Source organism: Cetorhinus maximus, chromosome 11 (genome assembly GCF_964194155.1).
Source record: "Cetorhinus maximus chromosome 11, sCetMax3.hap1.1, whole genome shotgun sequence".
NCBI lineage: Eukaryota > Metazoa > Chordata > Chondrichthyes > Lamniformes > Cetorhinidae > Cetorhinus > Cetorhinus maximus.
Window position 1 is genome coordinate 78,607,880 of NC_135889.1, and position 12,713 is coordinate 78,620,592.

Sequence of the window (12,713 nt, forward strand, 5' to 3'; positions counted from 1 at the left end):
GCAGAGCTCCAATGTTTGTTATATGATAATGGATGTTATTTTAAAAATATTTTTGAGGAATATTATGTTATTCTGTAAAGAAGGCTGAGTGTCTATGTGTGTGGGTGTGTGATTTAATTAAACTGGGCAAGAGATTGATAGGAGTCAGATTGTCTGGGGGGTGGGTGGTTGAAACATGAAAAGGATTGAGCTATCAAGTTTGAGGTACAAGTAAATAGGTTAGATCTAACATTTGCATTTTTAGATAAATTGAGTTTATTTGAGTATCAAAAGGGAGTCAGAGGTTATAAGAAACATTTTTTGCATCTTCCATTGGTAGATAGTAGTGGGAATATTATATTTTATTGACCCAAAAGCAAAGACAAGATAGAGACATAAAGGATTTTATATTTGGAAGGATTTGAGTTCCAAAGAGGTGTGAGAACAATGGAACCAGAGATGAAAGGGAAAAAGGTATTTTAGAGTTACTGCGGAGAGCTTAGTGAGAGATAGCTGGAGCTGTTTGAGCTGTTGAACTATAGCTGGAGCTCTGCTAGGAGAGGATGCCATTTCAATCAGCCATCCAGTTAAGCTAGAAAAGTCTTGGGCTGTAACAAGCAGTTTTATTCTAAAGTGGATTCCGCCGCAGAATGGAAGAGGGTAGAGGTCATGTGGTATGCCTTTATTTCGCGAAGGATCGGGACCGCCATGCGCCCGCCCCGCGACTAAAATTCAGGCCACTGATACAAGCATTAATGAATAACTTCTCAAAAAGGAAAACTTGGGGTGATAGCAGATTTTTCATTAGTTTTAACTTAAGATAAGTTAGTTATGATCTAGTGTCAGGAAAATGTCACCTAAGAAGGCAAAAAATAGTTAAATAGTTATAGGTTGCAAAAACTGAATTCTAGTTAGTATTTTCTAACAGATTAAATGAATGAACTGTGCATCAAAGTAAATGAATTCTCTTGGGTGTATTTAACTGTCGTAAATAACATAGAAAGTATATCTTAACATGACAAAAATATACAGGAGTATATTGGGGGCAGAATGGAGTTGGATCCACCACCTCTGGGGGCAGTTCAGAGGCAGCCACGTAGGTGGGAGAGTGCTGAGGCAGGCTAGTTAGAAGGTCCACCTTGGTTCTCTGAAATTTCAGCCCAAGTGCATAAATGGCTGTTGGGCCCTCTAGCCCTCATCCCTCTGGTGGTGGCGGTGGTGGTGGTGACTTTGGTGGTGACTTTTGTCCTCCAAAATCCTGCTCCTGCCCAGCAGTCAGTTTCTGATTCCTGCATGGAATTCCATCTTCCATAATGAAATGAAGTATGGGAACTAAAATGCTTCTGGGTCTCCAGTGGTGCCAGCCCTTGCACTGATCCTGCATCCTGTTAAAATCAATCCCCTCCCCTTTCAGTTTAATGGACAAAGCTGTGCAGGGTGCTGATTCTAGGAGACTTTCAGCAGAGGCATTCCCTATAAATGATGAGCAGCTCTCTGTGAAATGTGGAGATTTGCAATGGAGGGTATGAATGAGTAATGGAAAGAAGGTGAAAAATATACCACCAGCTGTCAGGTAATGGAATTCTTAAAATAAAGCAAAATACTGCAGATGCTGAAAATCAGAAAAACAAACAGAAAATGGTGGGAAAACTCAGCAGGTCTGACAGCATTTGTGGAGAGAAATGAAGTTAACATTTCCAGTAGGTATGACTCTTCTTCAGAGCAGCTCTGAAGAAGTCATACGGACTCAAAAAGTTAACTTCATTTCTCTCTCCACAGATGTTGTCAGTCCTGCCATGTTTTTCCACCATTTTCTGTTTTTATAATGGAATTCTTAAACCTTTTAGGTTTTACCTGATTGGCAATAATTTTTGATTTATACAAGTTATTTGTTGCATTGTTTTGGAATTATCTCTGTTTTATTCATACTATTACCACCACCCCATCCCTGATTAGGAAAGTGAGCAAATGGAATACAGAACACTTTACATCATCAAACAATAATGTTCCTGTATTGCGAGTTTGACAGAGTTTGGAAACTGCAACAAAATATATTGGCAGCAAAGTGGCACTAGTGATTTTTCATGACCATCAGTACTGAAACCTGAAACGGAACTTAGTGAATACCTTCGCTGATATTGTTTACTTTGAATGACAAATTGGAAACTCTGAAAATATGGTGCAAACAAATACAACATGAAATCATCTTTGATTCACTGCACATTTTTAACTTCATAATTTTAAAAATATATATTTATGGCTACTCAAGACTTCACTTTTAAGCATTTAATTTGGTTGCATACTAGATGTATTGTCAGAGAATATTCTATTCTAAGAGCTGTGTGGTGGAAGCTCACTCAGATTATCCTCTACACTGTAATCTGACAAATTCCAAACATCTGTTTCTTTAACTCATCTCTAGCAAAGGAGATTTTGGTGATGTCAGTTCTTGTACTGTAAACTAAATATATATTCATTGGGTACCCAAACATTAACAAACAAAAAACATTTTAGGCAAGGTTGAAAGCAACAAAAAGGATTGGTGCTCTCATTCTTTCAGTAAACAGACAGAGAATATTTGGAACAGTTCACATTTCTGGAAGATGGAAATTTCATTAGAGTTTATTTCCATTATCAATTATTAAAAGAAGTGCACTTGACTGAGTCACTCTCAGTCGCTCCAGTACAAACACACTCCTTAAGGAAGTAATTTACCTTCAACGACATGCATGAACAAAGTCTGAGCTGGAAGAAGGTTGCTATGTTACACTCTCCAATTTACTGCAGCCAGCTATCTTTGTTTAAATAGGTTTTATATCAAAAATTCATAATTCCAAAATGCATTTAAACCTTATGAGGATGAATTGTGGTAGCATTTTGGCATCAAAGTCAAAACTATAAAGTTTTACCAAGTTTTGGCTTATTTAGGGAAGTTTGCAAATTTAAAAAAAAGTTCTGAATGTGGGCTTCACAACCAATGTATTTAAAGATCCCACCAGAATCAACAGTCTAGCAAAGGTTTGGGGGCTTTAGAAAGTCTCAGCTGGCATAACTTCAGCTGAGGTTTTTAAAGGATGTGAAGGGAGGAAATTCCCGGGGAAGCCCCTCTGATATGTTCTCTTGATGTAATACAGACGATTCATCCATGGTTCCCCTGAAACAGAAAGTAAAGGCCTGGGCTAAATACGGTGATATTCCTGCATGCCAGTTCCTGATCCATATTCTGGGCTCCCTCCGGATGAAAATTGTGCCCTCTTTGAACCCAGGAATTTTGGGGCCACAGGTCACATTGTGGGGAAACAATGCCTGATGGGTAACCTGATAAGATGAAAGAAATGAAAAACAAGCTGGACAGTGCCCATTCACAGTGAGGCTCATTATTAAGTTAATTATGTCATAAAAGTCCTGCATGTTATTTAGAAAACAGCTCTGACATGTCACTGAACGGCATTCAGAGTGTGCAACATTACTAAGCTGTCAGTCTGAGACAGATTTTGCCACACACAAAGACAGGCAAATAACATTGTGTTAGAGATACATTTCATGCTTCACTAAGACCAACAATGAAAATGTATAAAGAGAAGTTTTGCAGTAGTTACTGATATATTTGGCTGCCAAATCGAATTACATTTTCATCATGTGACCCTATTGGAAAAACAAACTAGTATTATTTTGCAAAGGAAAACCTGCACAATTATCAGGCTAAAGTAGTAAACATGCCATAAAAGAGAATGATTATAATTTATGTCCTGTTCATTTCTAGTTGGGTTTTTCCTGGAGTCATTACCTCTAACATCTGGAACAGTTCCAAATAGATCTTTATTTCTAATTCCCACATGCCACATGATGTGCAAAGCAAGGCACAAGTCACATTCAGTGTTTTGCTGCACAGGCTGGCATACAGTTTATTAAATAATGCAGCAATTACAGGTACATGTTTATACCAGGTACAATTTTAGCATGTTTTTAAATTCATGTGAAGAATAGACTCTACCAAATTTATTTTCACTGAAAGTGTTACCTAAACACAACTAGATGGGGTAAACACATTTAAAATAGATTATACCCATGGCTGCTGGTGTGAGAATGAGATAACAGTTCATTTAACACACAAGTGATGAAGTCACAGATACATGTTTACCTACAATAAGCTGTATCAATCTTATGTGACAGTGATAGTCATGCTGTAAATTGTACAATAAAGGTGGCTCAAAATATTAACCAGGTGGATCATCTGCTAAAAGCATTGCCCAATGTAGAACTATGCTGTATAGACCAGAAAGTTCCCACAATAACAGAAGAAGAACTAGAATTAACCTCAACAAGAGTAAGTTAGACAGGGCTTTAGCAAAGGGTCCATCACTCAAAACATCACCTCGTCTTTTTTCTTTACAGATGCTCTATGGTCTGTTCCAGTTAGTTTGTCTTTGTTTCAGATTTCCAGCAGCTGCGCTTTTTTACCTATCGAGGAATTAAAATTAGCTATGGTCCACGCTCCTGATCTCTAACCAATAAGCTCTACTAAAAGGTTTGTATATGTGAACATCTGGTGGGGACAGAATTAGAACTCAAGTATTGCTTTGCATTATCAGATAAGCTGCCAGCAGCTACTGCCTCAACTCAGGCATGAAGAGGGTCACTTGAATGAAGTACTGGTGGGAAGCTAATGCCTGTGGAACTCTTCTCCAGCATGAGTCAGTGTCTTCAGAGGCGGGGAGGGGTGGGGGGAGAGATGGGTGAAAAAGTGCAGTGAGAAGGCCAACACTGTGGATAAACTTAGCAGTTATTTTAATATGAAATGTGAAAATTCACTTCTGCAGTGATGAAGTGCAGATAGAAATTAGGCTGTCACCAACCAGAGCTAATGATCCTGTCAGCAATGGGCTTGTCAACAGAATTAAAAACTATAATGGGGGTCAAGACAACTTGTCCAAACAGAACAGTATTGGTGGACCAGTACACCTCCACTCATTCGTTATCTGGACTGCAATTACAATCCAAGTCTCACTGAATCCAAAGGAGCAATAACTCCTGGTTAAAGGTGTCCACTTGCTGTCATTTGCCTTTAATGTGAATGGAAGCTCTGCACTACCGCTGGTATTGTAGTGGTGCCCGTTTGAAAGATTATCGCTGGAATCCCTGACCAAGCTGAGTGGGGTGGCGGAATCACTGGAGCCTGTCAGGAAGGCCCCAACAAGGGGAGGGAGGGAAGTTGTCAAGGGCCATGGCGGGGGCGGTGTCTCAAGGGTCCTTCTATTTGTACTCGAGGGGGTCCCTCCATTGGCACAAGATACCAGAGAAGAAGGAAGCAACTCCCCTCCCCAGGCTGCAAGCGTATGCACTAGGGTTTTCTGGCAGTTTGCCTATGTGGCATCACTATAGCCTGCTGCTGGTTGAATACCAATGGTGATGGGATGAGGCCTTTAAATGACAACTTAAGGTCCTCAATTGGCTTCCAGGTGGGAAGACCATCCTTGGACTTAATTGCAGTGAGAGAGAAAGGTGACAAGGTCTCCACCCAGCACCTTCCCATCCCATGAGTTAGCCAGCCACCTGGCTCCCAGCCATTCTCCAGGGAAAGAATTAAATTCCACCCTATGTATATATTTGGGCTATGTCAAATTGAAAAAAAAATCATGAAAAGGAATAAATAGTTATTATATGGAATACTAAATATAAAATTGCATTGATTGTCGGTGTGCTACAGTTGGCTGCAATCCTCCACATATTCACAAAACTTTTCTCAAGATTTTCAACACTGCATTATCATTTTGCATTAGTGTAAAATGTAAATGATTCTCATGAACTCATACCTGGGTGAATGGGATTGAGTGGCAAGTAATCTGACTCTAAAGCATTCTGCTAAGGATAGGTTTCAATCAAACTTAATATTTAAGGCTTTGGTATTTAAAAAGCAGATTGATTCTAGCTATAAAAGGATGTCTATTTTTGGTATATGGAAAGCTCATGTAATGTTACTTTGATGACATAATGGAAGAGTCACAGAAGTGCGTGGATAAAGTTTATTTTATACCATTTTATTCAATAGTACATCCTCCATAATTGAACATGTGCTATATGCAAGATAATTGATAGTTTTAGTTTTATTTCGATCCCTGTAAGCTGATGTTATTTCAGTTTACTTTCAACATTTTCTTTGTATTTCGATATAATGTATACTGTTGACTGTAGATACAGAGCTGAATAGAAAACTGTTTAGCTTATTATTGTTTATTTACAAATAGGTTTTGTAAGTTCCAGACAAAATAATGAACCATCATAAATTTCGCATAAGAATTTCTGATTCAAAATTGATGCATGAGTAACTCATTGTGTAATACTTGAAAAATGAAATTTTAGAGAAAATGTAATTAAAAATGAGTCAAATAAAACTGATCCTGTGATTATAAAGGATTCAGGCATCAACATTTCTTAATATTTGACATTTTTTTCATTTTTGCCCTTCTGCTTCTATTTATATCCAAAATATTCGGACATCCACAATTTTTGGAATTACTCCAAATAAAATTTCTAATTTAATTCAAAAGCTATAGCATGTTAATGAGAAACAAAACACATTTGCTTTTCTAGGTAGATTGGGTAAAAAGTTGCTTACTGAGGATTTACTACTCCTCTCAAGTTTTAACCTACACAAATGTTCTTTTCTTCAAGGGTTATGGAAAATTATTTTCTATACATCTCAATTGATAACTATTCAGTCGTGGTCTTCTGGGATTCATTCAGCATTATCAAAATAAACTGAAGCAGTGAACCTATCTTAATGTATAGTTATAAGAGTATGAATACAGTAATGATAAACCACTAAAATATTTTAATACGACTGTCCTTTCACATCATGCGATTCTCTTATTACAACGAGCAATTTCATTGTACAGGATATGCATCATTCTCCATTCTGTCACATGATAATCTAGGAAAATTCCAGACAACATGGCTAAAACAGAAAAGTTGTGATTTTCATTGAATTATACAGAACCATATATGACTGAAATGACCAGAGTCTCCAGGAATTAAACATTAATCTTCAATACATTGTTGCAAGTTACCCAAAAGAATAATTATAAGGGCATTAAACAAAATTGTGCTATTTTCCCCATTTTTTCCAACACTTTCTTGTATTAGTTATAAAAAGTATTGGAGTGGAGGTAAAATGCTGTTTCATTGCTTTGTTCTGTTTCCCACCCGGCAGCTGATCAATGGGTTGAGTGGCTGGCAGCCAGGAGGGAACATCAGCCCAGTCAGGAGGCCGTAGCCAAGAACCATTGGAGTTGTCCACCACCAAATTGGGGAGGGTGGGGGGGGATGTTGGGGGTGGTGATGAGGGGTTGGGGGAATGGTGTTTGGGCAGGGGTGAAAGAGTGGGGATCAGGCCTGTGGTTGGAGATTGCGATCATGGTCCGGTCAAGCGGCTACTGGGGCTGGGGGTGGGGTGAGGAGCTTAGAAAATGCAGCAGAGGGGAAAAGAGAGGCCGTGATCAGCAGAAGAGAGATTGAAGGCTTTCTTAAGGGGCTGGGAGAAGCAGTATTGCTCCTGCTGGACCACATTAGGTGCTGAGAAAGGCACTTACTTTGTGGAGTCGATACTTTCAATCTCCTTTTCATTTTTTAATTTTTATTTTTATTTTATTTGTTTTCATTTTCATTCACTGTTTTACCCCCATGTTTTGGCCTATTTTCTACCTTTTCTCACACCACCGTCCCCACCCTCCACCCCACCCCCACTAGGGCCATCTGTTACTTGTTCATGTTGTTCTTTCCAGAGTGCTTACCCTTGTCATGCTATTATCACATTCTGCTTTCTGATCTTAATGCCACTATCAATACCTCCTTTAGCCAGTACCACCAGCATTAACACTCCCTTGTCCTTTTGTTCATGACATCTTTGGCAATCTCTCCTTTGCCCCCACCTATCTCTGGCCTTCTATCCAGCTTCACCTGCTCCACCCTCTTTAAACAGTATAAATTTCATTGCACTTCCACTTCTCTTTAGCTCAGAAGAAGCCATATGGACTCGAAACTTTAACTTTGTTTTTCTCTCCACAGATGCTGTTAGACCTGTTGAGTTTTTCCAGCATTTTCTGTTTTGTGTCAGGAATAGGTGATGGGCAGAGCATGGTACTTTTATAGAGTGGTAAGCAACTGAGAGAAGGGCTTCCTCATGGTTGGTTTAACGGTGACACTAACAGGAGTCTGTAAACAGGTTTAGTAACCTTTCTTTCATCCCTGAATAAACTGTAATGATATGCACAGAGGAAACTAAGCACATTTCAAAGTTTTGTGTCATCTGCACACTTTGATATTATGCCCTGCACACCCAAGTCCAGGTCATTGGGAAGGATTTTTCGCTGAGTGGGCGGGCACGGGCCTGGCCTGCTCGAGTGTAAAATGACACGCGATGATGTCGGGCGAGTGTCCTGACGTCATCATGCACTCGCTTGATATTTTGGTTGGTGGGCGTGCACGCGAGTTGGCAGCGTGCCCGCCGACAATTAAAAACCCTATTAAGGCCATAAAGATTTAATTAAATGTTATTTTTCACTGCCTGTCCAACCTTGTGTTGGTGGGCAGGCGAAAAGGTTAAGCAGCCTTTGCACTTTTTAAGAAACCTCATCCACGGGCGGGATGAGGTTTCCAACAGCAATTAAAATTAAAATATAAATTTTAACATTTCATTAAGAACATTGACTTGCTCATTTGACAGAGGCACATGAGGGGACATGTTTTTTAACACCTTGAAACTCCTTATTTTTTATTTTCAAATCAGTTCATCTCCCTGAGGCAGCTCTGCATCTCAGGGATCTTCTCCAGTGTGCACCCACGTGCTTGCATGAAGTTCGCGCTCGCCCCTCCCCATTCCCATACACAGGCAGCGCTGAGCGCTGAAGCGCGCATTTCATGCTGGGCAGGCCTTAATTGGCCTGCCACTGGGAAATTGTGGTCCGGCCCTGATTGTGGCCGGTGGCCGGCTTCCCGATTGCTCCTGCCCGTCCCTGCTGAGCCCGCCCAACAAGGGAAGAATCCTGGCCATTAATTGGTACCAACATAGAGTAAAAAAAGAGCAGCGGTCCTATCACTTTCCATATAGTACTTTCCTACTTTTCTCTGCTTTCTGTCTCACGTACAATTGCTTATCCACACTGTCACTGCCCTTTTAGTCTCATGGGCTTCAATTTTGGTAACATGCCCATTATGTGGTACTTTATCAAATGCCTTTTGAAGGTCCATATACATATCAACGGCACTAATTTCATGAATCCTTGCCATTACTTCATTAAAGAACTCATTCATGTTATTCAAACATGATTTGCCCTTAACAAACCCAAACCCATGCTGGCGGTCAACTATTAGCCCATATTTTTCCAAATGATAGTAAAGTTTTTTTCTCAGACTATCTGAAAGTTTCTGCACCACTGACATTAGGCTGACTGGCCTGTCATTGCCTGGTTTCTGCCTTTCCCCTTTCTTTGGACTGGGCGGAACTTTTGCAATCCTCCTATTGTCTGACATCACTCCCATATCTAAGGAGAATTGGAGCATTGTGGCCAGAGCCTCTGCTATCTCCATCCTTACTTCCCTCAGCAGCCTAGGATGTATTCCATCCAGACCAGGTGACCTTTCTACTTTGAGTGCTGCCAACCTTTTAAGCACATTCTCCTATTTTTATCCTACCCAATTTCTCTACTACTTCCTTTTTTGATGTGACATTAGCAGCATCCTCTTCTTTAGTAAAGACAGCTGTAAAGCACTCAATTAATATGTCAACCATGTCCTCTGCAGCCACAAGAAGATCTCCTTTTTGGTCTTTAATTGGTCCCACCCTACTCTGACTACCGTTTTATGATTTGTATGTTTATAAAAGACTTTTTGGGTTTCCTTTTATGTTACCGTTTATCTATTGTCATACTCTCTTTCCCCCTCATTCCTTTTTCAGTTTCCTTCATTGTGAGCTTGGCATTTATTGTGAGCCTCCTTGATCTGTTTCATTTTAATCCCTATATCTGTAGTCATCTAGGGAGCTGTAGTTTTGGATTCGCTTCCTTCCCCCTTATGGGAATACATCTAGTCTGTACCTAAGCTCCCTTCTCTTTGAAGAATGCCCATTGCGCATTCACCTTTTAACCTGCCAATGTTTGATTGCAATTGCCCTGGACCGAGATCCCCTTTCAACTTACTGAAATTAGCCTTCCTTAAATTAAGTGTTTTCATATTTGATTGTTCCTTGTCCTTTGCTATAATTATCCTCAAGCTAATGATATGCTGACTACTATTTCCCAAATCCTTATTCAGTCAAATGTGCTCCACTTGTACCGCTCCAGTCCCCAGGGCCAGATCCAGCACTACTTCCCTCCTAGTTGGCTGGAAACATACTGATCTATATGGGAATGTTGCTGTAGTTCTCAGGCGATTAATATAATCTTCAAATTCATCTGTCGTATGATTCAAAAAGACATGCCCTATGGCGAGCTTGCTATCGGCATGAGACTAACAGGCTGCCCACGTCTACGATACAAGGATGTCTGCAAGTGAGACTTCAAGTTGACTGGGGTCGGAATTGATGCATGGAAAGTTCTCACTGCTGACCAGAGTGCTTGGAGACAAGCAATCAGGAAGGGCATGGAAAAAGCAGAGGACAAGAGAAATGACCAGATGGTGGGAAAGAGAGCCCACCGGAAGGAAAAACCATTAGTTGACCTTGGGCCAACGCTATTCATCTGTGCCAGCTGTGGAAGGGATTGCCACTCATGAATTGGTCTCAACAAGCACAAAGGACAATGTTCAATATAGAAATGACATATACCCCGGGCGCAGTCCATCGCCCCCCGAGATGGATGGATGCTTTCATTATATGATTCAAAACTCTATTGCTAAACATTTGCTGGATTGGTGTTAGTGGCAACAATTGGCAACAGTAAGACCTTTGTTTGCTTTGATCCTCCAGCAGCAATCCAAAGTCAATTTTTGCTGAAAAACTCAAAATCATATGGTACAACAATGATAATGAAGATCCAAGAAGTTTTGAAACTTTGCTCAGAAGTGGGCCAGCTGTTTATACAGGTCAGTTCAGTTGGAGACAGTGGTACTAGCTGCTAAATGGGAACCCGATTGTATTTATAAAATGTAAGAAAACAGCAGATCTTTGAAATGAATACATATATCAAATAGCTTTTTGCATATTATTGAAAAGTACCTTTGCAGTTATCTCTAGGATGTTATTGATAATTCACAAACCCTTAGTAATCATGGACAAATCACAAGTGTAATTAGAATTTAACTGCACCTTTCTACTATTGGTTCAACATCACTATTGGCAAATCTAAGATTAATTATGAAACTTGAGTAGTGATTACTGGCAAAGCCTATTGCTTTTAATGAATTGCTTGGTTATCACATGAATAAAGTAATTTATCACCTTTAAAAGTAGCTCACAGAGAATGTGTAATAATTGTGCCTTTAACTATATATACACACACTATATTGCCATTGCAAAAACTGGTATTGCTTTAGCACTCAGAGTCTTTGGCTCCCATTGCTACTCTGAATAGAGAAGACAATAATTCTCTCCAGGATCTATTAACTTACTCTAGTAAAAGTCTGGGGCCTTCATAAGGCTTCAAAGGAAATCACACCAGGTTTCAACTGCATGAGTTCTGCCTCAGTCCCCCAAAGTTGTAAAGGGTGTTTATTTTCTGAGAAGGTTGGAAACAACCCTACAACCCCCACTCCTCCCCTTGAAAAAGGGAGTGAGGAATTGACAGAGGATTCTCCCAGTGCCATTCTGATCCTCATCTAAATTGTGAAAAATCCTGGTGGAACTGTTTTCCAGATGACTGTACACCTCATCTCTGCTCACTGTCCACAGGTGGAAGAGGAACGTATGTCCTCACCATCTCTAGGAGTTTCAGGGCCTGTTAATTTATGCGGCATTTTTAGAAATCATTATCAAATATTCCTTGTAAATTAAAATGACAAAGAATAGCTCACACACTAGCTGGAAAATCAGTCGCAAAATTTTCAGTATCAAGTCACAAGCCTATATTCCATTTCAGAGAAAAGTTCATTCTCAAATTATGCCCATGAACAGCAGACACCAAATCCTTGAAATATCTTCTTTCATATAATGGATCAACTGGTGATATTAAGAGCATTAAGACAAATTAACATACAAAGTGAAAGTAAATGTAGCAGAAATTAAAACTAGCCATGAGAGTATTCACAGTCAGCACCATGCAGTCATTTTAACTACATTGCATTATTTAGTATAAGTACCAAGTACAAAAACTGTAAATGAGGATGAAGGATGAATAATATTATAACTATAATACCTGTTCTCATTTTATATTTTGGCAGGTATTCCGATCTCAACAAAAGGCAAATTTATATAGACCATAAAATGACATTTTAAGAGTTTTCTAAAATTCCCACATGCATTCACAATGACACAATAGCAGGGACTTTCATTTCCTGAGATTATCTTCTCAGTCAATATGTTATGTGTGAATAATGCAAAGAAATCACAGGCTATATTTATGTGCATTTACTAATAAAACTTCAGATTCATTTCAACTGCTTCGGCAAAACAACTTTCTTTTTCCATTCACTCCACAGATGCTGCCAGACCTGCTGAGTATTTCCAGCATTTTCTATTTTATACTTCAGATTTCCAGCATCTGCAGTATTTCACTGTTGTGTTAGTGTTTAATTCACTGTCACTT

At 39.5% G+C, this 12,713-nt stretch overlaps 1 protein-coding gene across 2 annotated transcripts in view; it reads right to left on the reverse strand.

The window, feature by feature from the left end:
* Nucleotides 1-2,630: 2,630 nt before the first annotated feature.
* Nucleotides 2,631-12,713, reverse strand: part of LOC144686706 (voltage-gated inwardly rectifying potassium channel KCNH7-like) — a 136,372-nt gene continuing 126,289 nt past the window's right edge. The window contains exon 3 of one of the 2 annotated variants that reach the window (XM_078552294.1): nucleotides 2,631-3,133. In XM_078552294.1, coding sequence (XP_078408420.1) covers nucleotides 3,009-3,133 — 125 coding nt within the window. In that variant the 3' untranslated portion in view covers nucleotides 2,631-3,008. Of the gene's footprint in view, nucleotides 3,134-6,317; nucleotides 6,935-12,713 lie in introns of those variants that run through there. The other variant, XM_078552295.1, reaches the window with a different exon arrangement.